This window comes from Oncorhynchus clarkii, chromosome 14 (genome assembly GCF_045791955.1).
Source record: "Oncorhynchus clarkii lewisi isolate Uvic-CL-2024 chromosome 14, UVic_Ocla_1.0, whole genome shotgun sequence".
Taxonomy (NCBI): domain Eukaryota; kingdom Metazoa; phylum Chordata; class Actinopteri; order Salmoniformes; family Salmonidae; genus Oncorhynchus; species Oncorhynchus clarkii.
In genome coordinates, this window is record NC_092160.1 from 9159008 (window position 1) to 9184100 (window position 25093).

General features: G+C 41.2%; 1 protein-coding gene and 1 long non-coding RNA gene across 2 annotated transcripts in view; one reads left to right on the forward strand and one right to left on the reverse strand.

Annotated features, from left to right (window-relative positions):
* Positions 1 to 25093, forward strand: part of LOC139365956 (uncharacterized) — a 133271-nt gene that overhangs the window by 61301 nt on the left and 46877 nt on the right. The gene's annotated exons all lie outside the window — the stretch shown is intronic.
* On the reverse strand, positions 15918 to 20764 carry LOC139366231 (zinc finger protein ZIC 3-like). Its single transcript, XM_071103481.1, has 3 exons — positions 19522 to 20764; positions 18467 to 18630; positions 15918 to 18097 (listed from the first exon to the last, which is right to left on the reverse strand). The coding sequence occupies exons 1-3, from the start codon at positions 20510 to 20512 to the stop codon at positions 17915 to 17917; spliced, it is 1338 nt and encodes a 445-aa protein (XP_070959582.1). The 5' UTR covers positions 20513 to 20764; the 3' UTR covers positions 15918 to 17914.

Consider the following 25093-nt stretch of genomic DNA (forward strand, 5'->3'; position numbering starts at 1 on the left):
GAATGGTTTCAGATGTCGAGGGTGTGGCAGAGGAACTGTATAGGTGGGAGAGGGCGTCAGGCTTCACATTCTTTGACCCTGGGTGGTAGGAAATGGTGAAGTTAAATCTGGTGAACAGGAGGGCCCACTGGGCCTGCCTGGAGTTGAGGCGCTTGGCTGTATGGAGATATTCCAGGTTTTTATGGTCGGTCCAGACCAGGAATGGTTGTTCTGCTCCTTCCAGCCAGTGCCTCTACTCTTCCAACGCCATCTTCACCACCAGGAGTTCGCGGTTGCCAACATCGTTGGTTGATGCCAATCCACCACTGTTTTCACCTTTCCAGGATCCATCTGAACATTGCCCTCAGCAATGACATATCCTAGAAAGGTGATTGTAGAGCAGTGGAACTCACACTTCTTGGCTTTCACGAACAGATGGTTCTTCAGGAGGCGCTGAAGGACCTGTCTTACATGAAGAACATGTTCTTGTGCAGATCCGGAAAAAAACAGGATGTCGTCAAGGTACACGAAACACAAACTGGTTTAACATGTCCTGAAGCACATCCTTGACCAAAGCCTGGAAAACAGCAGGGGTGTTGGTGAGTCAAAAAGGCATGACCTGGTACTCATAATATCCACGGGCTGTGTTGAAGTCTGTCTTCCACTCATCCCCCTCGTGTATCTGTACCAGGTGGTAGGCATTTCAAAGGCCCAACTTGGAAAATATGGTGGCTCCCTGGAGAGGTTCAAACACAGAGGAGAGGAGAGGAGAGGTAGGGGGGTGACGATTCTTGACAGTAATGCCATTAAGTCCCCGGTAGTCAACACATGGACGCAGGGTCTAGTCCTTCTTCTCCACAAAGAAAAAACATTCTCCAACAGGAGATGCAGACAGATGGACAGCCCCAGTGGCCAGAGACTCCTCTATGTACTCCTCCATACCTTTGGTCTATGGTCCAGACAGAGAATACAACCGACCCCGAGGTGGTGTAGTGCCTGGGAGAAGATCAATGGCACAATCATAAGGACGGTGCAGGGGAAGGGAAGTAGCACGTACCTTACTGAACACTTCCAAGAGGTCATGGTATTCTGTGGGGATAGCAGAGACACCCACAGTCTTGCCAACATCCTGAGGAAGACGACATGGGGAAGGCTGTGCTGCTTGAAGGCAGTGGGAATGGCAAAATGGGTTCCAACCCAGGATGGAGGTTATGGTCCAATCAATCATCGGATTGTGCTTTTGAAGCCAGGAAAATCCCAAAACAACCGGAACATGGGGAGATGCTATGAGGAGGAACTGTATTGTCTCACTGTGGTTACCAGAAACCCGTAATTGAACGGGTACAGTACTATGGGTGACTTCCCCTATAGAGCGGCGGTCCAGTACCCTAGCATCCATGGGCACAGAGAGAGGCTGAGTGGGAAAACCAAGCTCCGAAGCTATCATGGCATCCATAAAACTTTCATCGGCCCCAGAGTCAATGAGCACTCGGAGAAACTGTCGTAGATTCCCGAGAGTGCTCGGGTGGCTTCCAATCCTCTCGGAAGAACTACCTTCGGAAAACATCCGGATTCCCTTGGAGGTGAACGCGCCATAGTGGGTGCACGAGTGTGCCCGAGACCAGACCTCCTCTCACTCTTCCCTTAGGCGTCCATCAATTTGAATGGTTAGGGCGATAAGGGAGTCGAGATCCATCAGCAATTCCCGAGCATCTAACTCATCCTCTACCTCCTCAGATAATCAGTGTAAAAAAGTATCGAAAAGAGACTCTGGATTCCAGGCACTATCGGCGGCCAACGTGCGAAAAATCAACTGCGTAGTCTGCCACACTACGGGGGTTTTGACGTAAGTCTTTCGTAAGCCGCCTTTCTCCTGGAAACCGGAGACTCAAATACCTTTCTCACTTCTGCCATAAATTCCTCCAGATGACCACAAATGGCAGATTGTTGCTCCCAAATTGCGGTAGCCCAGGAGAGTGCCCTTCCCGACATTAGCGTAATAATGTATGCCATCTTCGATTGGTCTAAAGGAAACAAAGATTGCTGTAGTTCAAAATAAGTGAGCACTGAGAAAGAAAACCCCAGCAGGTACCAGGATTCCCCGAATATTGTTCCGGAGGAGGTAAGCTGGGTTCTCGGGGAATCGGGGTAGGCTACACAAACTCACCACAGATAGCAGAAAAATGACTGTCTGATTGGGGACAACCTCTGAGTTAACTCCCTGATTTGCTCCATAATAGCCTTTAACCCATGGTCATGGCGTTCCGTCAAGGAACTAAGCCCTTCCAAAAGGCCCTATAACAACTCCTCATATCTCCCAATGGTGGCTCCCTGCAGGGAGAGAGCGTGGCGGAGCTGGTCCAAGTCTGCTGGGTCTGTCATGGCCAGTTCGAACTATCAAGGCACAATGCGAGACCCAGATGCAGACACAGGAGGCAGATGATTGGAGTCTGTTTATTAATCCAAAGGGGTAGGCAAGAGAATGTTTGTGGACAGGCAAAAAGGTCAACACCAGATCAGAGTCCAATAGGTACCGAAGGGCATTCAGAATCAAGGGCAGGCAGGATGATCAGGCAGGCAGGAAAGTAGTCCACAGTCAGGTTGGGGTCAGAACCGGGAGAATTATAAAAAGAGAATAGAAAAGGAGTACGGGAAAAACACCCTGCTTGACTTATTAACTAAACATACAAGACGAACTGGCAGAGAGAGACAGAAAACACAGGGATAAATACACTGGGGAAAATAAGCGACACCTGGAGGGGGTGGAGACAATCACAGGAACAGGTGAAACAGATCAGGTCGTGACAATATTTTTGATCTGACAGAGTTCTAATTGCGCTTGCCTCTTTGCGAATGGGTGGAAGCATGAACAGTGGTTTGTTCTTTATGTTCACCTGCATCCCCCAGATTTGCCTCCCTGGATTTGGCTTTTTATCATCATTCAACACTCTCACAAACTGATAAATCCTCCCTCTCGCGCCACAGGCCGAGTGAAATGAACTACCCCAGCTCGCAGTCAGCTCAAGTAGACAACTAGAGACGCTGCTGACAGTGTGTTTGTGAGATGCCGGACAAAAGGCCATTTTAAAACCTTATCCCTTCCCCAAAACTAATTTTAACCCTTTTACTTAACTCCTAAACTTAACCCTAACCCAAATCAAATCAAATCAAATCAAATTTTATTTGTCACATACACATGGTTAGCAGATGTTAATGCGAGTGTAGCGAAATGCTTGTGCTTCTAGTTCCGACAATGCAGTAATAACCAACAAGTAATCTAACTAACAATTCCAAAACTACTGTCTTGTACACAGTGTGAGGGGATAAAGAATATGTACATAAGGATATATGAATGAGTGATGGTACAGAGCAGCATAGGCAGATACAGTAGATGGTATCGAGTACAGTATATACATATGAGATGAGTATGTAAACAAAGTGGCATAGTTAAAGTGGCTAGTGATACATGTATTACAGGATACAGTCGATGATATAGAGTACAGTATATACGTATGCATATGAGATGAATAATGTAGGGTAAGTAACATTATATAAGGTAGCATTGTTTAAAGTGGCTAGTGATATATTTACATCATTTCCCATCAATTCCCATTATTAAAGTGGCTGGAGTTGAGTCAGTGTCAGTGTGTTGGCAGCAGCCACTCAATGTTAGTGGTGGCTGTTTAACAGTCTGATAGCCTTGAGATAGAAGCTGTTTTTCAGTCTCTCGGTCCCAGCTTTGATGCACCTGTACTGACCTCGCCTTCTGGATGATAGCGGGGTGAACAGGCAGTGGCTCGGGTGGTTGATGTCCTTGATGATCTTTATGGCCTTCCTGTGACATCGGGTGGTGTAGGTGTCCTGGAGGGCAGGTAGTTTGCCCCCGGTGATGCGTTGTGCAGACCTCACTACCCTCTGGAGAGCCTTACGGTTGAGGGCGGAGCAGTTGCCGTACCAGGCGGTGATACAGCCCGCCAGGATGCTCTCGATTGTGCATCTGTAGAAGTTTGTGAGTGCTTTTGGTGACAAGCCGAATTTCTTCAGCCTCCTGAGGTTGAAGAGGCGCTGCTGCGCCTTCTTCACAATGCTGTCTGTGTGAGTGGACCAATTCAGTTTGTCTGTGATGTGTATGCCGAGGAACTTAAAACTTGCTACCCTCTCCACTACTGTTCCATCGATGTGGATAGGGGGGTGTTCCCTCTGCTGTTTCCTGAAGTCCACAATCATCTCCTTAGTTTTGTTGACGTTGAGTGTGAGGTTATTTTCCTGACACCACACTCCGAGGGCCCTCACCTAACCCGAACCCCTAGCTTAGCTAACGTTAGCAAGCTAGCTGACGTTAGTCCCCTGGCTAGAATTCGTAACATGTCAAACATTTAACAAATTTGTGCATTGTAAGTTTTTCAAATTCGTACCATATAATACAAATGATAATACGTAGCATATCATACGAAATGAGGGATGGACATCCACAAATGAATACATACCATACTAAATGGAATGTCTCGGTTATACATATAGAATAATACGAAATGCTCTGAGACAAGATTGGCCATGTCTATAGACATGCCCCAAACAAACAAAAACCGAGAATGAGTGAACAACTGTTAAATAGTCGCTTATATAAATGTCAGTCAGGCTAGCTGCCGGCAGAGAGGTCGGTGGCAGTAACGTTGAAGGGCTCTGGCTAGTATTACTTAGCCAGCTAGAAAGATGAAGTGAGAAACTAATGTTAAATGGAGCCTACCTCAGCAGCAGCAAAAGATATGCTACGAAATTCTCAGATTAATTTTGATTTACAGATAGTAGGCTTCTGAGACAGACAGTGATGTGGTGCTCAGTGGTAAGGCTGAGGCAGGCTGCAATGCATGTAGAGGAGAATGAGAGAGAGAGGAATCAGAGGCCCAAAGTTTTGGGTTGGGCCTCTGACAAAAGGTTCCCCCATCCGGACCTCACTAAAACTCAAACCCTGATTATGGCCCTGGAAATGGCCCTTAATTACTGTATGTATTGTGTTATGTTTATATCGGAAGTGACAGTGTGGGACCCCCTCAGAGGTTAGCTGTAGTTCCCTCATAATTGGGGGGGGGGGGGGGGGGGGGGGGGGGGGGGGGGGGAGGGGGGGGTTGGTTGGTTGGTTGGTAGTTAGGCGTGGCAGGCTTGATAAAGGCTGCTTGTCTGTTGTAGCTGCCTGGAGTTAGGTTGTGGCTCTGTTGGGTTGGTGGCATGGGGGAACTGACTGACTGCTCTGCTCACAGGCAGAGGTGTCTTTATCATTGCCAGATGCAGGAAGCTTGTAAAAGATGCTTGTATCAGTCTGCAGTTTCTTACAAATTCTCTTCTACTTTGCCCTTACAGTATTTTGACTCGCACAATCAGAAATTCATGGAGAATTTATCATTTTGTTACTTCCCCCGTTGAGCAAAGGTTTGGGCTTCATTTTTTAATCGCTGGACCTCTACAAACTGATTGGAGCAGATAAAAATACGCCCAGTCCTCCCCTTCTGCCTGACCTCACAATTAATGGGCAGATTTTTTTTTTTTGGAGGGGTCCCACTCTCAGGGGGCCAGCTGGAATTAGAAGTGGATTAATACATTTAAACAAGGCTAAACCGCTTGGGATGTCTGTCTGTCTACTATCCTCCCATACTTAGCCAAAAGTCTGTCTACAGCTGCCGCCAATGAGAACCTTCATCAAAACAATATTTAACCCGAATGTCTCACGATCAGCAACGTTGTTTTAACTCCAAAATGTTTCACTATCAAGATTTTATCTGCTTTGTAACTTTCGGAAAACCCAGAAGTGGGCCTCTCATTGGGTTAAAGAAGTCTGCGACTTTAGTTTTGGGGCGTAGTTTGGATGCATATCATATTTGTCTTGCAACATCTTTACACCAGAAAACATTCTCTATGATTCTGTATAGTTTATACAAACAATGGATTTGTTTCTGCACCAGAGGTTACGATCTCTGCTCTACGACTGTATGCTTTGGATTAATATAGTCCAGGTCACAGTTGGACTCTTCAGCTCGTCTTGTTTTTTTTGTGGCCGACATTAAACTCTTTCCTAAAAAGGCAAATGACGCTGATTGGGCCGTGAAACATGCCAATCAATCAATCACGGGCGGTATTTTACCCTTCAAAATGTTTCCAGCATCAAAAAGACCCCCCAAAACCCCATCTTACTCTGAACCGTAAAGGCCTTTGATGTTGACTATAGAGACGATAGAGTCCAAGCTCTTAGGGAGTTGTGTTGGTAGGAGGAGCTGGTCCAGTGACTGGGGAGTCCAGACCACCAAAACAGTGACCTCCGCTCTGAGAGAGGTTACGTTCTGCACCAGAGGGAGTGTTAAGTGGAGAGTCGGAGGGATTTGGTGGCACTTTGGTGTGTAATGATACCAGAATGATCTGAAATAAGTGACACCACCTAGAATGAACTTGGGAATGGCCAAGGCCAACAAAACAAACGTTTCTGTTAATTTTTCTCTCAGAATGTAAACTTGGTTCCTCCTGCACCCAAGTGTATGTGTGTGTGCACAGACTGCTCTCAAAGTGTGTATCTGATTGAGTGTGTGCACTGACTGCACTCATATGCATACATGTTTGTGTGCATATACCACATGCATGTGTGTAGTGTGTGATTGAGTGTCTGCATGCGTGTGTGTGTGTGCAGTGTGTGATTGAGTGTGTTAACTAGGTGGGGTAGAGCGGAAACAGAGCAGCTCACAGTTATTAATTTGAATTGTTCTGTCTCTTCCTCCTGTGACACGTCAGGCTGTTGGGGGGGGGGGGGGACCCAGAATGCTGGGTCTGATACCCAATCATCACCCCCCCTTCTCTCGCTTTCTTTCTCTTTCTTTCCACTACTCATATTGTTTCCCTCGAACAGAGAACTAAGGGTAATCATCTCGTTAGTGAATCTTAATGAGAGAACAAAATGGACATATAGAATCACCAACACTGAGAAAGACTGACATAAAATGGGGAAAAACAATGTCAAAACTGACGAGAGTATAAATCTATAGTTTTTTTCTTTTAATTTAGCCATTATAAAAATGTTCTGTGAATGTAGCAGGGACATTAGCCCCCTTCTGTGCTATTATGCCGGCTGTCTGGTGTTGCAATTTCACACTTCACTGACTCCAAAAACCAGTCTACAAGCGTCTGCATGCCCCAGATTTCACCTTATTTAGGTAATACACGAAAAATCATTATCTAGACAAGGTAAATTAAACGGAGTATTTGGCAGACACACTATTGGAAATTTGGACAGACACACAGACACTTATTAATGGCTAGGGAGCTTTTTTCCATATAGCAGGGTTCCCCAACTGGCGGCCAGGGGTCCGAATTTGGCCTGCTGGTGATTTTATTTGGCCCCCCATGTATTTTTTATTATTAGACATAAAATACTGTCAATACACCAGCAAATCAGCTCCAGGTGATTTTAATTTTAGAAATCTGTTCCAAAGTATTCCCACACATAATAGATAGATATATGTGATTGTATGCTAATGTAAGCGAGGTTTCAAATGATTATGTTTTAGTCAAATGATCATCTGCTCTAGAACATATCTGACCCCAGTTTTATCACAATGTAAGGTGTACCATAGGCTTGTGTTGTTTTAGCTGGTGTAAATTTGCATTATGTCATTCATTCAAGTACTGTACAAACAAATCATTGGATTTGGTTGTTGTAGAGATTGGTTTTGATTCTTCATAACCATGCTCTTAAGGTCAACTGTCCTAACCTGGATAGGTGTGAATGTTTAGTACACTAGGGCCTGGTAAGCCAAAGTAATGTCTTACAATATCACTTTTAGGCCAACAGATTCTTTGCCTCCCCCTTCATCTCCGTCAATTTATAATTTCAAATGCATGAAGGACAGCATATTACATGTAACAGGCAGACGGGAGAGACGATACTCTATTGATATCAGGCAAAAATTAAAACAAACTGTGCAGATGGCATTATACTTAGGGTCATATGAATTTGGCTGAGATGGAATATGATGCATTCTGTTTATGTTTTTGAGAAATGCATGAACATTAATCCTTGTTGCATCATTCCACTTATTTAGGTCTATTGACACACTTAATAAGCCATAGCATTGTGACTATAAATAACACGTAGGCTACATGAGAGTTTCATGTGATATATGTATAATTTGTAGTAACGGGATTCATGGATCTTATCGTCAACATGTGGCCATGTTTCTGTCATATAAAAAATAAGTGCCCAAATTCTTGAAGCATATCAACTTAAAATGGCTGGAGTTTTATTCAATTCGCTCGCAGCTGCACACTACCATGCGGCACATTAATAGTTTTTAACGGGAAATTGGCACAATTTTACCCATTGTGCATGATTGAAGTTTCCTTGACATTCATTTCGCCTGAGCCTTTCAAGGACATGTCAAGTGAATCGTTAATAACGCAAACCACTGGCTGCACAGTTTCTTTTCGTCAGAAATAGGCTGAATTAGGGAGACTATATCACATCTAAAACATCGACACATATAGTTTGACTTGAAACTTTCCTGCTGCTTTTATTGTAGCCTTCATTATTAAAAACATTTACGACCAATAATTTTGTTTTTAAATTATTTTGTTCCGGAAGAACAGTAAACCTCATTTGTTTGATTTATTATAGGAATTTCCAGCCTTGATTGATATAGAGATAATTAAGACAATAATAATAATAATACATTACCTTCATTTAATGAGAATATATTTTAAACTCGATGTTATTGTGATAAAATAAAATAATAAAACCACAAAGGGGAAAAAAACGAAAACAAACTTGAACCATTTCAGACTGTCAAATGGGCCATTATTGTTATGAGGTACTTTCAAGGCAAGAAGTGGAACATTTGGAGAGAGAAGCTTGGGTTTCAATTGGCGCACAGGGGTGAACTCCCTCCATCCCAAAATAAAAATATGTCAAAGTTCATCATACCGGTGTATGGATAGAATTTCTCAAATAGCATATGAAAATATTATTTTTTTTAACTGAAAGAATATAATTTACATATTTCAAAGGTATTCGCTAATCCCATAATTAGTGAATAGACAAGTGGGTGATAAAACATGCGAAATGTTGCCGATCACAAAGCAATTTTTAAGTAAAAAATTGCACTTTCAGTCACACCTATTGACTAGCCTAGGCTAGTAGGCTATCTGAATAAAATATAAACTTTACAATGTTGTTGGTTATTTTATCACAATGCTTCACAATCAAATGTATGATATATTCCAGGTTTACATTTAACCTCACACTTTTTTTTAGCTGCACGTCAACAACAAAAACACTCTCAATGTTTGTGACCAATAATCCAAGTGAGAGACACAATTTGCACTTTCAAATAAATAAGAAATGCTAAAACATGACACATAAATAATGGTTGTGCACTTTTGCAAAGCTGAAAACAAAATATTTTCTCTTTTGTCTCTCCTAGGCCTTGTCCAGAGGAGAATTGAAACAGGAAAAAGCAATTACGGGAGAGATTGTCCCACAGGCATTGAAAGACTATCAGCATGAGGGTTTGGATTGACTCAGGGACACCTATGGCCCTTGCATTATCCTGGCATGAGGTCGCTTTAGCAATAGTCTGGCAATTTCCGCCAGCACCTGGCTCCCCAGCCCCCACATCCCCCTCTCACCAGGCCCTACCTGTCCCCCCTCCCTCCCTCTCCAAGTCTAACACACACCTTTCTCATTGTGCTGCCATAGTGGCAACTAAGACAAAAACATGCAAGGACAATAGTGTCCAGTAGACATGGTAGACGTTATTAGCAATAGCACAGATGTTTTTCCATCATAGCGTGGGTGAAGTAGGCGGCTCCCAGGTGAAAATGGATGTTGAATACTGTGTGCTCGGTTGTAGCGAAGGGAACGTGTGAAGTCTGGAACGAGATGGGAACAGTGATAATTCACTAAGATACAAAACCTTCAGACAATGAAATAATAGCTGCTATTTCTTTACAGGGAAAATATAACCCTGGCCTTATTGTTTGGGCCTAAGACGCAGTGGGAGAATCAAATATGGAGATGTGGAGAGCAGAGAGTGGGTTGGAGAGGAATGTTCCAGTGTTATGTCAGCTGCAGACATAAGGAGCAGAATATCTCACTACCCAATCCATTGAACATATGCTTGGGTCCTGTCATCTAGTGCAAGCATCAACACTTGTGTAAACTTAACCCTCCTTCTACTCCTCACCTACAGTCCTTATACAGGTGCTCTGGTGGCTGTTGAGGCCATGCACCCTAAGACCTCTCTCATCCCATGTTCCGACCCCCTGGGATGTGTGGAGCTGAGGCACTGTTTTCTCATTGAGGTTTTTCCCTTCTTATTTACTGGTGCAAGGGGTCCGTTGCCCAGGGCAAGACTTTAGCCCCAACTGTGATCATATGATGTCGCCACTTTGTCTTGCTCTCTCTGGTCCACTGTCACCACCCATGGCCCTGGAAGAGAAGAGGTGACCGAGCAGTGTGTCTGTTCACCTTTCCCTTCTCAATCAGCCACTGCTCACAGTGTTGTCTCTGTTGCATCTCTTTTGGCTAGACCTCTCTCTCTCTCTCTCTCTCTCTCTGGCCTTAATGTATTTGCTTATGGTCATGCTTCAGTGTATACATACTGTCTGGTGTGTTACTTATGTTTTCCTGGACATTTAAAGTTCAAGTGGAACCTTTCTTGGTTGTGCAATAGCATTCTGTTATTTTGAACATTTCACTAACATTATATGTTATTATAAGAGTGGGGGAAATGAAATCCATGTGTATCATGAGTCAGAAAAGTTGTCCCCTGATAAGAGTCTTGGTGGTCATACAATTCATTTGATTTTAAGGAAATAATGAAAACACCCCTAAATTGATTATTCAAGTGTGATGTACAGTAATTGGACTCATAACTGATTTGTGTAGATGAAATGGAGAGCATTGTTTTCCCTATGACATTACATGAGTTATGGACACGTGTTTTTATTTTCTCACATTAAAAATATAAACATATTACCGCTTTGCATGGAAACTGAAAACTGCACGAGAGCAGAAACAGGGCATAATTTGACCAAAGTCCGACATGATTCTTATATTTTGGATTTCTAGACATTATTTGACGTAGCTTACCCCGTGTTAGACATATTGGAGATGTTTAACGTTCTTAAATGGTGTTTGTTTTCATAGAAGACGCCATGATTCCATGTTGAACGAATAGCTCATCTGATAATGAATGATAACAGCAGACTGATGTAGTTCATCCTTTGTTCATCACTTGCCAGTGGGGTATTGGGGAGATAACTATCCAAGCCATCCCACAAATATTTTATGGTGATTAGATATGCCGCAACAACCAGAGTAAGCTTATATGACAAAACAAATTCATATCAAAATAATTTGTTTGTGATGTGTTATGTGATAGAAATTGAACAGGGGGGATATGCAATGGAGCAGAGCAGACGCATCTACTGGATTAACTGGATGGAGATGCAGGGGGCAACTCTGTATGGAATGCGCAAAAAATATTGGGTATATTTCACACAACTGTTATGCAACGATAGTTCCAGCTGCCTTGAAACAGTTTTGCTCTGATTGACAGCTCCATGACAAAATTGTAAATTGTATTAGATCTTCGATTATTTCTCACTTTCCTTGATTTTCTGTGTCAACGTTTGGATAAATCTTCTGGATAAAGACTTGTGAAAATGTTATTATATTAGCACATTCATATAGGCCTATACATTTTTTAGTGTGAATTGAAATTGAGTTAACTCATTAGTCAGTTCGTGGAGAGTGAATTGATCTGCCTCGTCATGTTCGTAACCATTAAAACCCCGCGGGAAACTGTGGATCATGTGGCGAGCCACATTACGTAACTGGAGCGGTGGTGGGCGCGCTAGTAGGCATGTTGACAGCTCTGCTACACATTTTCAGTGCCCACATTGTTAACTCTTATCTTCCCATTCAAACATCCTCTAACTCGCGTGAAAGTTACTTTGGGCCGTTAGCAGTATTTTCAGGTCTTAATAGAAAGACTTTGGAACCCCCTCTTCTAATTCACCTTTTCAAATGAGAGACATTAACAAGCATTGTCCTAGATATTCCGTTTGAAAGGCTAAGGTAGGCGGGAGGGCAGTGATCTGCTGTTACCCATTCCCCGGGGCGAGACACTGCCACAGTGGGGTGTCCTCGCGGCCCAATAACAAAAGACGGAGCGGCTTTCAGGTGCAAACTTTGTTGAAGCAAACGTTGGCCCATGCGGGTTGGGACAACAACTGAAAACTATAATGTTACAACGTGAGCTAAACTAAATCAAATACACGAGATGAATTGAAGAAAACGTGGCAAGGTCCGACACATGCGTATAAACATATGGGTGGGAGAGTGATGAGAAGCTGGTATGGATGGCATTTTCAACAGGGCACAATGGTTAGGACTACCAATAGCTTTTTGTATATCATCTTCAATAATCAGGTGTAATTACCCTTGTCTATTTGAAATCGTATGTCCAGGCAGAAAGGTGGTCTCTCTCTCCTGAGACTTCTTTAAGTGATGAGTTACGTGGCACGGGGGTAATTCGTCTTGGAGTGGTTTTCGGGAATGGCAAGTATACAAATTATGTAAATTGCTAATTTAGCACCTTTGAAATGTGTGGAATATTTATCTGTCAAAAGACAAATGTACTTCACTATAGCTGAACATCTGCTTGCAGGGTAGAGCGTTTGCTTCAACTTCCACTCTGGGGATATTAGCGACGACTCCCAGGCCTGCGCTGATGAGGAATTCATCAAGACTCTGACACCCTCCCAGATGTTAGGGAATTAAATCAAATCAAATCTAATCAAGAATGTCTTGTTGGACGCCTAATTGATAATCTCACGTTTTGCAATGGAAACATTATTTTGGGGAGTAATTGGCGGGGGTCCCAATATTGAATTAATGACACTATGATGACACCATGAGCTGGAAACTTGAGAAGCAGACAGTGTTAATAGGCTATTGAGTTGATATCTTTGTGTGCCATTGTGTCGTGTTCTTTCCAGTAGGTCTAACATGAGAGACCAGAGAGGGTCAACAGAAAGTTTGACAAGGTTTTCGTTCATTTCGTTCATCTGTTTTTATAGGAAGCTGGTCAGGCTAAATTAGCTGGAAATGTGCAAAGAAAATATTATCTGCATAAACGTCAAGCGTGTATGTATCTGATTGTAAATGTGTGTGTATGTGCGTGTGAAAGTAGGCCTACTGTTGGTGTGCTGAATAGTTAATGTATGATTTCAAGCGACAGAGTTGTTTTCAAATAATACCTGTACAGATTGAATTAATGATGTGTAACTTGTATAAATAGTTTCCCATTAGTAAAGGCACAGACTTAACATTGCAAATAAAATGTTTTCCGATAACTTGCTAAATAAATTGGAAATGTAAATATTTCTAAATAGTCCATTTAGGAATCATTGAAGTAAATAACAATGCCATTGTATCACCTCGTTACCATCACAAAAGCCATGTAACACGTCCGAGGAAAAAAAAGAAAAGGCACACATCCTGGATTACGGTTCTCAGTGAATACCTATGCATAATCAACAGGCCTCGATCTGCAGGTGAAATAAGCATCAGTAATTGATAAGCAGGTTATAATGATGGTCGTGCAAATCGATGGTGATGGGCCATAGCTAGGTAATTCTCTGATGACTGTTAGTCTGTATGCAAATGTTAATGATATTATTAAGTGTTACTTTGATTGTTGCAATGCGTGGCATTTAACGCGAATACTAAATCCATCTGAGGTTATAAGGAGCTAATTACGCATATGCGTAATAGTGTCCCAAGGCAGCATTGTTTTCACTGATTTGAGAACTTTAAGAAACTTTAAATGAACAGTTGTTTTTATTAAAATGGCAGCCTTTTCCAGGCTCTAACACTACATTTTGTTGTATTATTGTAAAGTCGCCTGTTTTATTTCATCTACAAATGAACACATTTGGGTGTTCACATTTTTTCTTCATGCACAACAGCATCACTCAATAAGAAACGTAGTAGGCCTTATACATTCCACATACCTCTATGGCACTGCGTGACAGACCCAAACTCTGATACACGCTCACTCAGCATGCCTTGCACGAGATCTTTTAGCCAGCGAGTTTATTAAGATCACAAACTCGGTTGCGTGACAAAAAGCGTTTGGAACCTGCTTGTATCGGTTTATCCTCTTATAGACGGTGCTTCCGCGTTTAGCCAGCACATGCTATGAGATTGAGATTGGTGGAGGAAGGGTAAGGGGTGGGTTGGTTTAGTTTTCAATGAATAATTTCGTACCAGTTTATGCAGACTTTGCCAGTTTGTTGTTTCCCCATTATGGCCAGGATAGTTCTTCAAAATGACTAGGCTACTCCCAATGTGATGTGAGCTCATCTGTGACTGTGAGCGCTAGAGTCGTGGAGAGATTGTGTGTGCCGTGCTGTTCTATGGTTCCAAATATATCCCCGTCCATATGTCGAAATGAATGAACACTTCATATTATTGCTATTCAAATACATAGAGCCTACTACTGTATTCACAAACAACACTGTCAGACAAACGCTACACATCTCCTACCACGTGACTGCCAGTGCTTTCTAATCCCATTGAGAGTCCTCATAAAGGAGCCTTTCATGTTTTTCTTTTGGTTACACCCCGTTTTCTCATCATCTCAAAACACGATTATGTTTGGAGTTATCGGGTTCTATTCGGTTATATTTGCCTGCAAAAGGTAAGAGTTAGGCTATTCTTCCGTTATGCCATCATCATCGTCATAAATGCGTGGTTCAGCTTTCGTGAGCGTTCTGTTTCACAGAGATACTTGCAGGGAAAGCCTGTCCCATTTTCTGACGTCATGGGGTCCGCTAGAAAGAACTTGAACTGCACGGGTAAGGGAAAAACATGTCCTTGTGAAATACAAAAGTGCGCTTGCGCAAGAGGAGGGAAAACGGAATTTGAATAAATTGTTAAATCTGTTTATATTTGAAGATGGGGGTAGGGCAGGCCTCGAATTAGGGTAGATTCTGTGGGGGTTGGGCCCCAAATAGTGCGCAGTAAATACGTCTTATAGCAAACAACATTCATTTACAATTATAGCCTACAATCATCACAAGTTCAATCACGATTCAAACACAATAGGCTTCCCGCATTATTACTGAAGATGAAAATGCAGACGTTAGCCTACCAGTTGGTAAACAAATCTTGTTTCGAGGGTTTTGGTTAATGCAAATAAAGTTGTTTAGCATGATTACTTATTTTAATTAATTTTAGTTTGATAGCCTATATGATTTAATATTTGCGAAGTAGTCAACATACAATTAATCTTTGATGAGACTCCTCAGTTTATAAACTACTACAAGGTTTTTCAAACTATTTCTCGCTGTAGTGGGCCATACATACATTGTCAACGGTCAGCAGCACTCAGCAAATGCACGCTTGAACCGAAGGATATAGTGCTGTGGTTACATTTGGCAGCCTGACTAGCATGCTGTATGACGATACTTTCGCGCCAGCTTATGTCCTCATTTGACTCACTCTCTTGGCTTACTTTTTAGTAGTTGTTAGTTTGATAGTTCTCACGTTGTGATCCCATTTAAGTGGCACTTTCATACCCACAGGCGAATGTTTCCCCCAATTGCACCTTCTTTTAAAAAGCACCAAGGCTACAGTCGGTAACTTTTCCTGTCCTTCTATCGCCCCAGAAACAAGATGCTAAGATGGCGCCTTCCTCAGTGTCAAGTTCAAGTAAAGTGCCGAGTCTCAAAGACTCGAAGACAAATAAAATGTACATATGATCTTAGCAGAGAGTAATACAACAATGACAAAGAATGATAAACGTCGCAGTCTGTTACTGTTTTATTTATTTTATTTCATTCAAAATGTATGTTCACATTTCTTCATAAATAGTTGGTAAAACAAACAAACCAACAAACAATAGCCTACTTTAAAAAGTATAAGGAACCTTTGCCTCTTTCCGCTAAATAACAAATAGGCTCGCTGTTGTATCATCGTTTGCCTCGATTGTGGCACAGTGACACAGTTCATCAGTAAAACATTTTGCTTTTCAGGAATAACTTGGTGCGTGACCCATTTCTCCCAGAAAGTGTTACAACATCACATTCTAGCTGCGTTTATACATCAAAAAATTTGCTTTGACAGGACATGGGGCATACGGGTTGTGGGAATAAGAAAAAACGTTTTTCTTTTAAATTGATGTATAGAAAATAGTATATAAAACATATATTCCTTAAATTATTTAAATAAACGTATTTTATTTATCACTGTCACTTACGAGGTACTGTTTTTACATTTTGTAGTGCTGGTGGTCTGAAATCGTTCTCATAAGCACAATATATTTTGTGGTATGCATAAGATTCAATTCTTGAAAATAGGTTACAATGCAATGCTGTAACTCTTTGTGCCACTGAACATATTTTCCCCAACCCACATATAGCTATTAGTGTTCCCAGACTAAATTTTGTTCACACAAAAATGTTTTCTCGACAGCTTATTCACACAAAACAAGCAAATGTGTAATCAAACTTCTCTATATGCAACACCACAGTACTTATAACAAATAACACGCTTAGTTTCACAGAAGAATTACATTTAAAACAATGCAAGCTGACAGACAAAAACACTTTTATTTTGAAAATACTGTGTTGTGACAGTTCCATTGTTGCCGATGCACACATTTTAACAGAGGCCTACTTGCACAAAGACATTTTTGGAACTATAAAGGACTGCCATACTGGCTCATATGTTTGGGTATTTGACCCGAATTTGAAATACTTGGAATTCATGAATGAACTAGGTATAACATCTGTAAATGCGACGGGTGCAATAGCTGATGGATCGTTCGAATGTGTACTGAAATTATGCTACAGTTGAGCTCTATTCTCTGATTCTATCGAAGTAAAATGTACAAAAAAAGTTAATTTGACTATAGGGATATGGACAGAACCGTTTTATATAGTTTGCCAACTCACTTGAAAACAGAATTCAGATTTACAGAATTGATGATTCACATGTCAATGGTCTCACAAGCTAAACAATAAGTGATGGAAAAATGGGCATCATATAGACAAATTCATCATATTTATATAGATGTTATCTTGGATCCAAATAAGACACATATATTGCTTAAAAAAAGATACAATCGCAATATTGGCGCTTTAGAGTTGATCACTTTGTTCAATGTTAAGATGGTTATGACCCAAATCTGTACAGTCTTGTTAGAAAACATTTCCATAAATATCTTTAAGTTTCAGAACTTATACCCATAATTAAATTACAAATTGATAAATATGGCAGCATGGATATGTATTTACAACGTTATTAACAAAAGGCAACGTTATATTCAACGGTAACAATCGTAACCTAATACCACATTTCTCCACCTGAAAACGGACATTGACAACAGATTCGACCCCATCAAACAAGGAAATACATTCACGAGTATATATTTATTTATGATTTATTTTTTGTTCAAGTTCAAGACAAAGACTTTGGCACGTTTCTTAAGACTGTCTGAAGTTTTAACAATCAATTGAAAGGCGACTGTAGTATGTCACCATTATATAAAACACCGTGAAATATTATTCATTTTTCTTTATTTTTAAATACAATTTTGAGAAAATACATAAAATGAAAAATAAAATAATCATTTGATATCTGTAAACTAAAAAAGGGAAAAAAACGTTTTATTTATTCTTAGAAAGTATTATTTCATTATTTATGATTTATTTGTTTTCTTCGAACTCGGAATAAAAGTCAAACCCCAATCCTGAGAAAGGACGAGGCCTGCTACTGCTGGCTTACTCTCATCTCCTCGTGTTGTTCCAATCCAATTTTGTGTACACCTTGGTGTGAGTTTTTAAGGTTTTAATCTTGGTCCACATTGAGAGCCTGGTTATGACTTCAAACATACCATTCATTAAAGTTGGGTGGCAGTCCATCGCTGTGCCCCGACGTGTTTTGCACGGCTGACGGTGGTGTTTTTGTTGGGTCTTCAGTGTTCGCTGATACCAGAACTGGTGGTGTGGACGACTCATATCCAGAACTTGCAGCTGGAGACGACTCAGAACCTTGAGACTCGTGTACCTGTAATAATAATACAATAAAACAAGAGGAGTTGCTATGATATATTTGTATGTCTATAGGCCCTATAGCATGAAGAATTAACGTTGAATATGTTGCACACACTCAATACGAGTCAACTCAGCTTAAGTCAATACACCTTACCCTTTGATCTATCAAATTGCTAATGCATTGCTGCTCTATTTCCTTCTCAAATTTAGCCCACAAGTAGTAGCCTAATGTTTGGGAAATAAATATGCATTCTATTACATTCCAAACCAGTGAGATAACAGAGAAACGTGATACTGTTTGGGCGCTGATTCTTTGATTAGCCCTTGGTCAAGGGAGAGTATTGTGTTTGTGTGTTTAAGGTGAAATGAACACGTTAATTACCTTCATGTGTTTCCTGAGAGAGCTGGGGTGCGTGTAGGACTTGTCGCACACTTTGCAGATGTAAGGCTTATCCGAAGTGTGCACGTGCATGTGCTTTTTCCTGTCACTGCTGTTGGCGAAGCGTCTGTCGCAGCCGTCGAATTCACACTTGAACGGCTTCTCACCTGCAAGATGGAATAAGCACAATTCATTAACCCCATGTACACAGTCGATTGATAAGCCTACCCTCCCGACATAGGCCTGCCTATGCAAGATATAATAGGGATGCTGGCTTGATTCACCATCGATGAAGTCTGCCCTGTGAATAACAATAGTGCTCTGTGAATAGCAACAGCAAGCATGATATGTTCAATACAGGCCTACATTTGTTAGGCTACACATCAACGGCAACAAATATGGACCAGTGAATGCTATTATAGGCATGTTTGATGTAGTATATAGACTTTGATATTACTATTGTGTGCTTTGCCGTAGTGTGTTTAAATAGGCTACAGTGTTAAAACCCACTGCTGCACTGATTTGAGTAGCACATAGGCTAGCCTAGTAAACAAGGACTAGCGGACCAGACTCACAAAACCACACTGAGGGGTGTCTGTCTAAATGTGGGCCTAGTTAAGCTAATTCGCTCACACTTTAGTTTGGGGGAAGTATGCGTCTGTCTCTCCCTTAATACACACAATGTAACTTGATCAACACCTCGATAGCGTGCAAGAATAGCATCTCCAATCGCGATATATGTCCACACAATACAACTTCAATATATGACATTGAGATGTGAATTGGGTTATCCCGAGCGTTCAACAAATGCAATTTTCAGTGCGTATAATCCTATTTTATTTCCGTTCCAACATATTTCTTCTTATCCCATACTAAAAAACAAACCAAATTGCGGCCTTCACTCGTTCTTGCATTACTCTATAAAATGCAACAATCTCTCAACAATATTTGCCTCGGTCTATTCTTTTCCCCATGCACAATGAAAACAACAGGCTTATGGATAGGCATCTTTAAACGTGCGGCTGTTGTTTGTCAGCAAACTTGACGAAAGTAATTACCTGTGTGTGTTCGTTTGTGAATTTTCAAATTTTCCGACCTGGCGAAAATTTTCCCACAGCCAGGGAATGGACATGGGAATGGTTTCTCTCCAGTGTGCACTCGAATGTGGTTCACAAGTTTGTACTTGGCCTTAAATGATTTCCCCTCTCTCGGGCAATCCTCCCAGAAGCAAATGTGGTTACTTTGCTCGGGGCCGCCAACGTGTTCCATGGAGACATGCGTCACCATCTCGTGCATTGTGCTGAAAGTCCTTTCGCAAGTCTTTTTGGGTCGGTTCATCTGGTTCTCATCTATCCATTTACAGGACATTTCTTGCTTTATGGGTTGCCTCATGTATCTAAAGAAGGCCCCAGGACCGTGGTGTGTCGGCACATTCATCCCCATATTCATCCCCATTGGATGGTTGTAGTTGTGGAGCTGAGCGCCGTAGGGGTCCGTCCGAGGGCTGGCGACCGGACGGTACGGATCGGGTCTTCCAAAAATGTCCCCGCGTAAACCAAGATGCATTTGACTGTTGACTACATGTCCGCTTGGGGAAGTGTGGCTCACACCCTGGTCGTGGAGCCCTGAAAACAACAGATGCCCAGGGTTATCGGAGATTCCAGGAGGTCCATGCAGGCTCCCAGCAGAAGCGGCAAAGATCCCATGCTGGGCACTCGATGCAGCAGACTCTCCAACACCACGGTTTCTGAATAGAAAGTCCCTGGTTGAATTGAACGGTCCCCCGCCGTACGAACCCACCTGTCCGCTGTGATGGTGTCCCAGGGCAGCAGCATATCCACTGGCTTGCGGGGTAAAAGCTGAAGTCTGGCTGGAGGTTATATCGTGAGCCACTGGGCTGAGTTTGAAAGCTGCGGAGTGGGATGAATCAGCGAAGGGATTGAGCCCCAACCCGGGGTCTCTGTTCCCTATCTCATGGTGCCGCGGTGTTCCGAAACCCCCCACTCCTAGCGATGGGAACTGCGGACCGCTGTCAAGGAGCATAGTCATTGGGCTCAAACGAACTTAGAAAACGAAATAAAAGAAAAAATGAACTGAAACCCCAGGTTAGTGGAGCTCACTCTGACCGCGGATAACGGGAACCCGATTTCAGTGCGTTGAAACGTAGAATAAGATTTGTTTTACTGTAAAAACACCAAAACAACGAAAAAACAATCCTTCGCTTACAGAGCGAGGAGAAAAACTCCCGTAACTGGGATCCGTGAGAAAGAGGATCAAACTTCCCCCCCTTTCCAGACGAATGATGTCCTTGGACTGATAAAGTCAATCACTCACTCCCTGCACATAAATGAACTCGGGAGGCAGTGCTACGACGCCCAATGAGAACCCAGCTACCCATTTGGCACGTGACGCCAAAGAAGAGAGTTAATTGGCTAGATGTCTGTTGATTGGCACGGTTTGCTATTGAAAATGGCAGTTCGTCTCAATGGTTTAATTTGATTGGTTAGTGCAGGCATTATTTTTCAGGTAAGGCATCGGAGCACTCTCGCTTCAATACCATGAGCCTTATTTATTTTCCGTCTTATAACGCAGAAACTGTTGCAGAAGTTGGATTAACACCATTATAAACTGTAAATATTAAACCAGAGGCCAATTGTCATTGCAAATGTTTGTTGTAGATATGCCCGTAGGCTATGAAATGAAACAAAGTTACTGAAAATGGGTTCTCGCAACATTAGGAAAAAGTATACCATTATCCAAACTTCAGATAATGACCAAGGCCTTTCTTTTTTATTAATGTTGAAGAATTCAGGCATACCACGAGCATGATGTTTTGCCAACAAACACAATTCAGCTTCTATGCAAAACTTTAATTGGTGCATTTTGTAAACGTTTGGTTATAGCCTGCCTACATGTCTGAATAGTTTATTTTTTAAATACATGTGTAACACGACATAATTAATGTTTACTAATGTTAATGTTTATCCTATCTATCTATCTATCTATCTATCTATCATCTTTTTATCTGAGCATTTAGTCTCTTATTAACTGAGAACATGAATGTAGTTGGCAGAGATCCGAAATGTGGCTTTCTTGAAGCCGCTTGAGAAAGGAGGGGGTCGTTTTTTTGCCAAGCTCTATTGGGTGTAAGACGCAGAAATAAAAGACAGAAAGAAAGATGGCAGTAATTGTAATATCCTGAGATTTTTTGCTTATCCAAAAATTCGTGCCATTGAGCGAGTTTCACAGGGTTGCCGCTGACTCGCTGCAGGACACATAAAATCTGATCAAGTTCAGAGACGCGTTGAGTGCTTCAAGCGGCGCTTTATAACTCCAATCCTTTCACATCCCTTTCCCCTCGATCTGTCCCAGGAAGGAGCTCACATTCTTTATTTTAGACATCTGAAAAAAGAAAAAGAGAAAAATCTTCAAATCAGTCCTTCAGTCTGCTTTCGCCCTCCTCCCCGCAATCATTCCCACAACATATTCCTTTTCGAGAAAAAGTATTTTAAATTGCAAGGTGAGTTTTCTTATTTATGTAATATTTAAATTGTTAAGGTTACTTTTCTTTTGAAGGAAAGCAACCGTGGAGTAATTGTACGGATGCTGTGGGGGTGTGTGAATCTGTGCTTTCGTTGAAAGTCAGCTCGGGACACTTGTTTATGATATTCAGAACTTTTGTTGTTTTTTTGTGGTAACTTTTTTAAGATACATGTTCTTTATTTAGTCCTATCAGTCATCTTGTTTCATCAAAGTTAAACGTGTGTGCTTCTTCTAGAACAGATAGATCTCAGCTGCGTTCCTAAACTCAACAACAATATTTTTTAACGGAAAATTGCATGATTCCCTCTCTATCGTGCGCTCCCTCCCTCCCCACACACTCTCTCTCTCTCTCTCTCTCTCTCTCTCTCTCTCTCTCTCTCTCTCACTCACTCACTCACTCACTCACTCACTCACTCACTCACTCACTCACTCACTCACACACGCACGCACACACGCGCACACACGCACACACGCACACGCATACACTCACACACACAAACCCTCTTACTTTCTCATCACTCTCTCTCTCTCTCTCACACACACACACACACACACACACACACACACACACACACACACACACACACACACACTGTGTGAGAGAGGGAGCACATGAGTTAACTGTGAATAGCCTTGAAGCTTTAGAACATGAGATTTATGGAGACCTTTCTGAACTTTCACAAGTGACAGGCAGTTAAGTTTTCTTAACTTTTCCTCTTCGATATTTTATTGACTTGTTGAAACGAAAGGACTCTGTAAGGTTATTATATGTGGTATGTTCACAGTGAGGGTGTTACTATAAAATGATTAACGATGAGAAGCACGTGCACACTTGTCTCTGCAACGGAACACACAATTCAATTCTATTAGCAACCAACTTTTCTGCAGTATCAGGAGTCTTGGAGTTCAGACTATGGCAAGATAGGTTCACCGACCTTTGGCCTCCTAAGGCCTCGTGTGTTGTTACAGGTTACTGTCTACACCAAATAATCAAAAGCAACTGTTGCTCGCCGAGGAGAGCCAAACACATAATGTGATGTAAAAAAAACACCTACAGGTACGCCTACACTCGAATGTTCTTGAATTTCAGACGAGTACATTGATTCAGATGCGAGCATTATCTACAACTTTCAACAGCACCACATCAAACGCTAGTTTATTTATATTACATTAACTTATTAGAAAATACTATAGCCTAGTTGAGTGTCCAACAACACCTTCCATGACCTATCTGGTTGTAACATAAACAAGAAAAACACATTTTGCGATGTTGATGTAACAAACTGAAGATCACATACTGGACTTACTATCACGATATAAAAAAATACAATCACTTCCGACGCTCCTTTTAGAATTATCAAAGCGTAGGCCTCTCAGATGTCACCAAGATTATACAATATAATGAATTGTTTTGGTATACAAAAATATTTCGAGAATTGTTGAATAGGACTGCAAAGGTAACCTACCACTTTTGCCTATCTACAAATTAAATTAGGAGGAGAATTTTTAAGAATACCTAAAGTTGTTTCTGTTGCAATTATAACGGAGTAGGTAGGTCCTGATACTGAAAACTAGGCCTGTGTCTTTTGCCCTCGATATATTGTTTCTCAACACTGTCGGTCTGTATTGCCAGTATAGGCCTAACATTTTGATTTGGATGAACGTATAACATCTTATTTTTTTGCTGACTAAATTTATTCTCGTCTCCTCGTTTGCATTGATGGTGCAGCCAAACACTCATTTTTAAAATTTAGAGACTGTCATGAATGGAGTTATTTTGCTTTCGTTTGATTGCTTGAGTACAAACTGATATGCTATCTCTTCATGATTGTACACCGATACTTTTTCAACAATCAACCACAGACAGTGGAATGTCCCAATCTGAATTGTAAATAACTTATGCCTATTTATTGCTTGCTATGTCTTACTTAAGTGTTATATTTTCCAAAGTAATTCATGTAGTTTTAGCGAGGAAATCATTTTTGGTAGATGGTTGCAAGCTCATAATTTTTCTCCTGAGCATGCGCATGAGCTTATCAGAAACACTATTCTGGTAGTCTAATATTTATAAAGACTATTGTTTAGCTATACAAATCGCTCTCTTGAGTTGATAATAACGCCATTGCCTTGATAATGAACAATTAATTAGTCTTGCGATTCAAAGTTCCTGCAGAAAATATACCTATATTATCAAATTTACCTGGACTCATATGTAATTTATATTGATGTTTACGACACAAACTGTGAGATAGGCCTAATGCACTTTTCTTATCAACATTATCAATGAAAACTATACTGGACATGGTAAACAAATAATTTGATAGCTCACATTTGAAATATTTTACAAACTATTCAAGTTCCAGGTTAATGTAGATGTAATGTAGATGTAGAATGCCTGTTCATTAATAGCATGGCTGGGCCTCTCTCAGAGGTGTAGCGGTGCGTGAGCTGAAGCCGCGCGTGCAGTAGCCCACGACAAGTTTATTGAGGAAACTTTCCTGCTCAACAGTTAACCCAATAGTCACCAAACAAAAATATTGTATTTCATTCACCATCAATGTTAACAAATTCAATCCTAATCGAATATATACATATATATATGTGTTTGTGTGTGTGTGCATTTGTAAAACTACTGAATCTCTTGCTGAATTGAATCACAGGATAAAGATGATTTATTGCATGATCGACAGTAATTGAGTTAGTCTTTTATTCTCTACATGAAGAAGTTCGAATGAAATGGGTAAATGCTGTTTAATACACTAGTAAATTAATGGGCTACTGCTATGTTGTGTTGATGTATTGTTTTTTTGTAATGGATTGCAATATTTGTAGGATTATAGATGCACTCGTGTTTCAACCAATCTTGTTTTAGGTATGCATGTGGGTATGATTATGAAAACAAAAGTAGCTGTTGCAAGTTTTGATACAAGGTGTTATTGGAAAATATTGTCTAAAATATACTTTGTGAATAGATTTGTGCTCAGCTTCTGGGAAAGGCTTATCTTTTCACCTCTAAAATCAGCAGAGCGAAAAAACCAGGAGAGAGGGTCATATTTCACTTGTCAAAATTGAACTGATCCCTACATC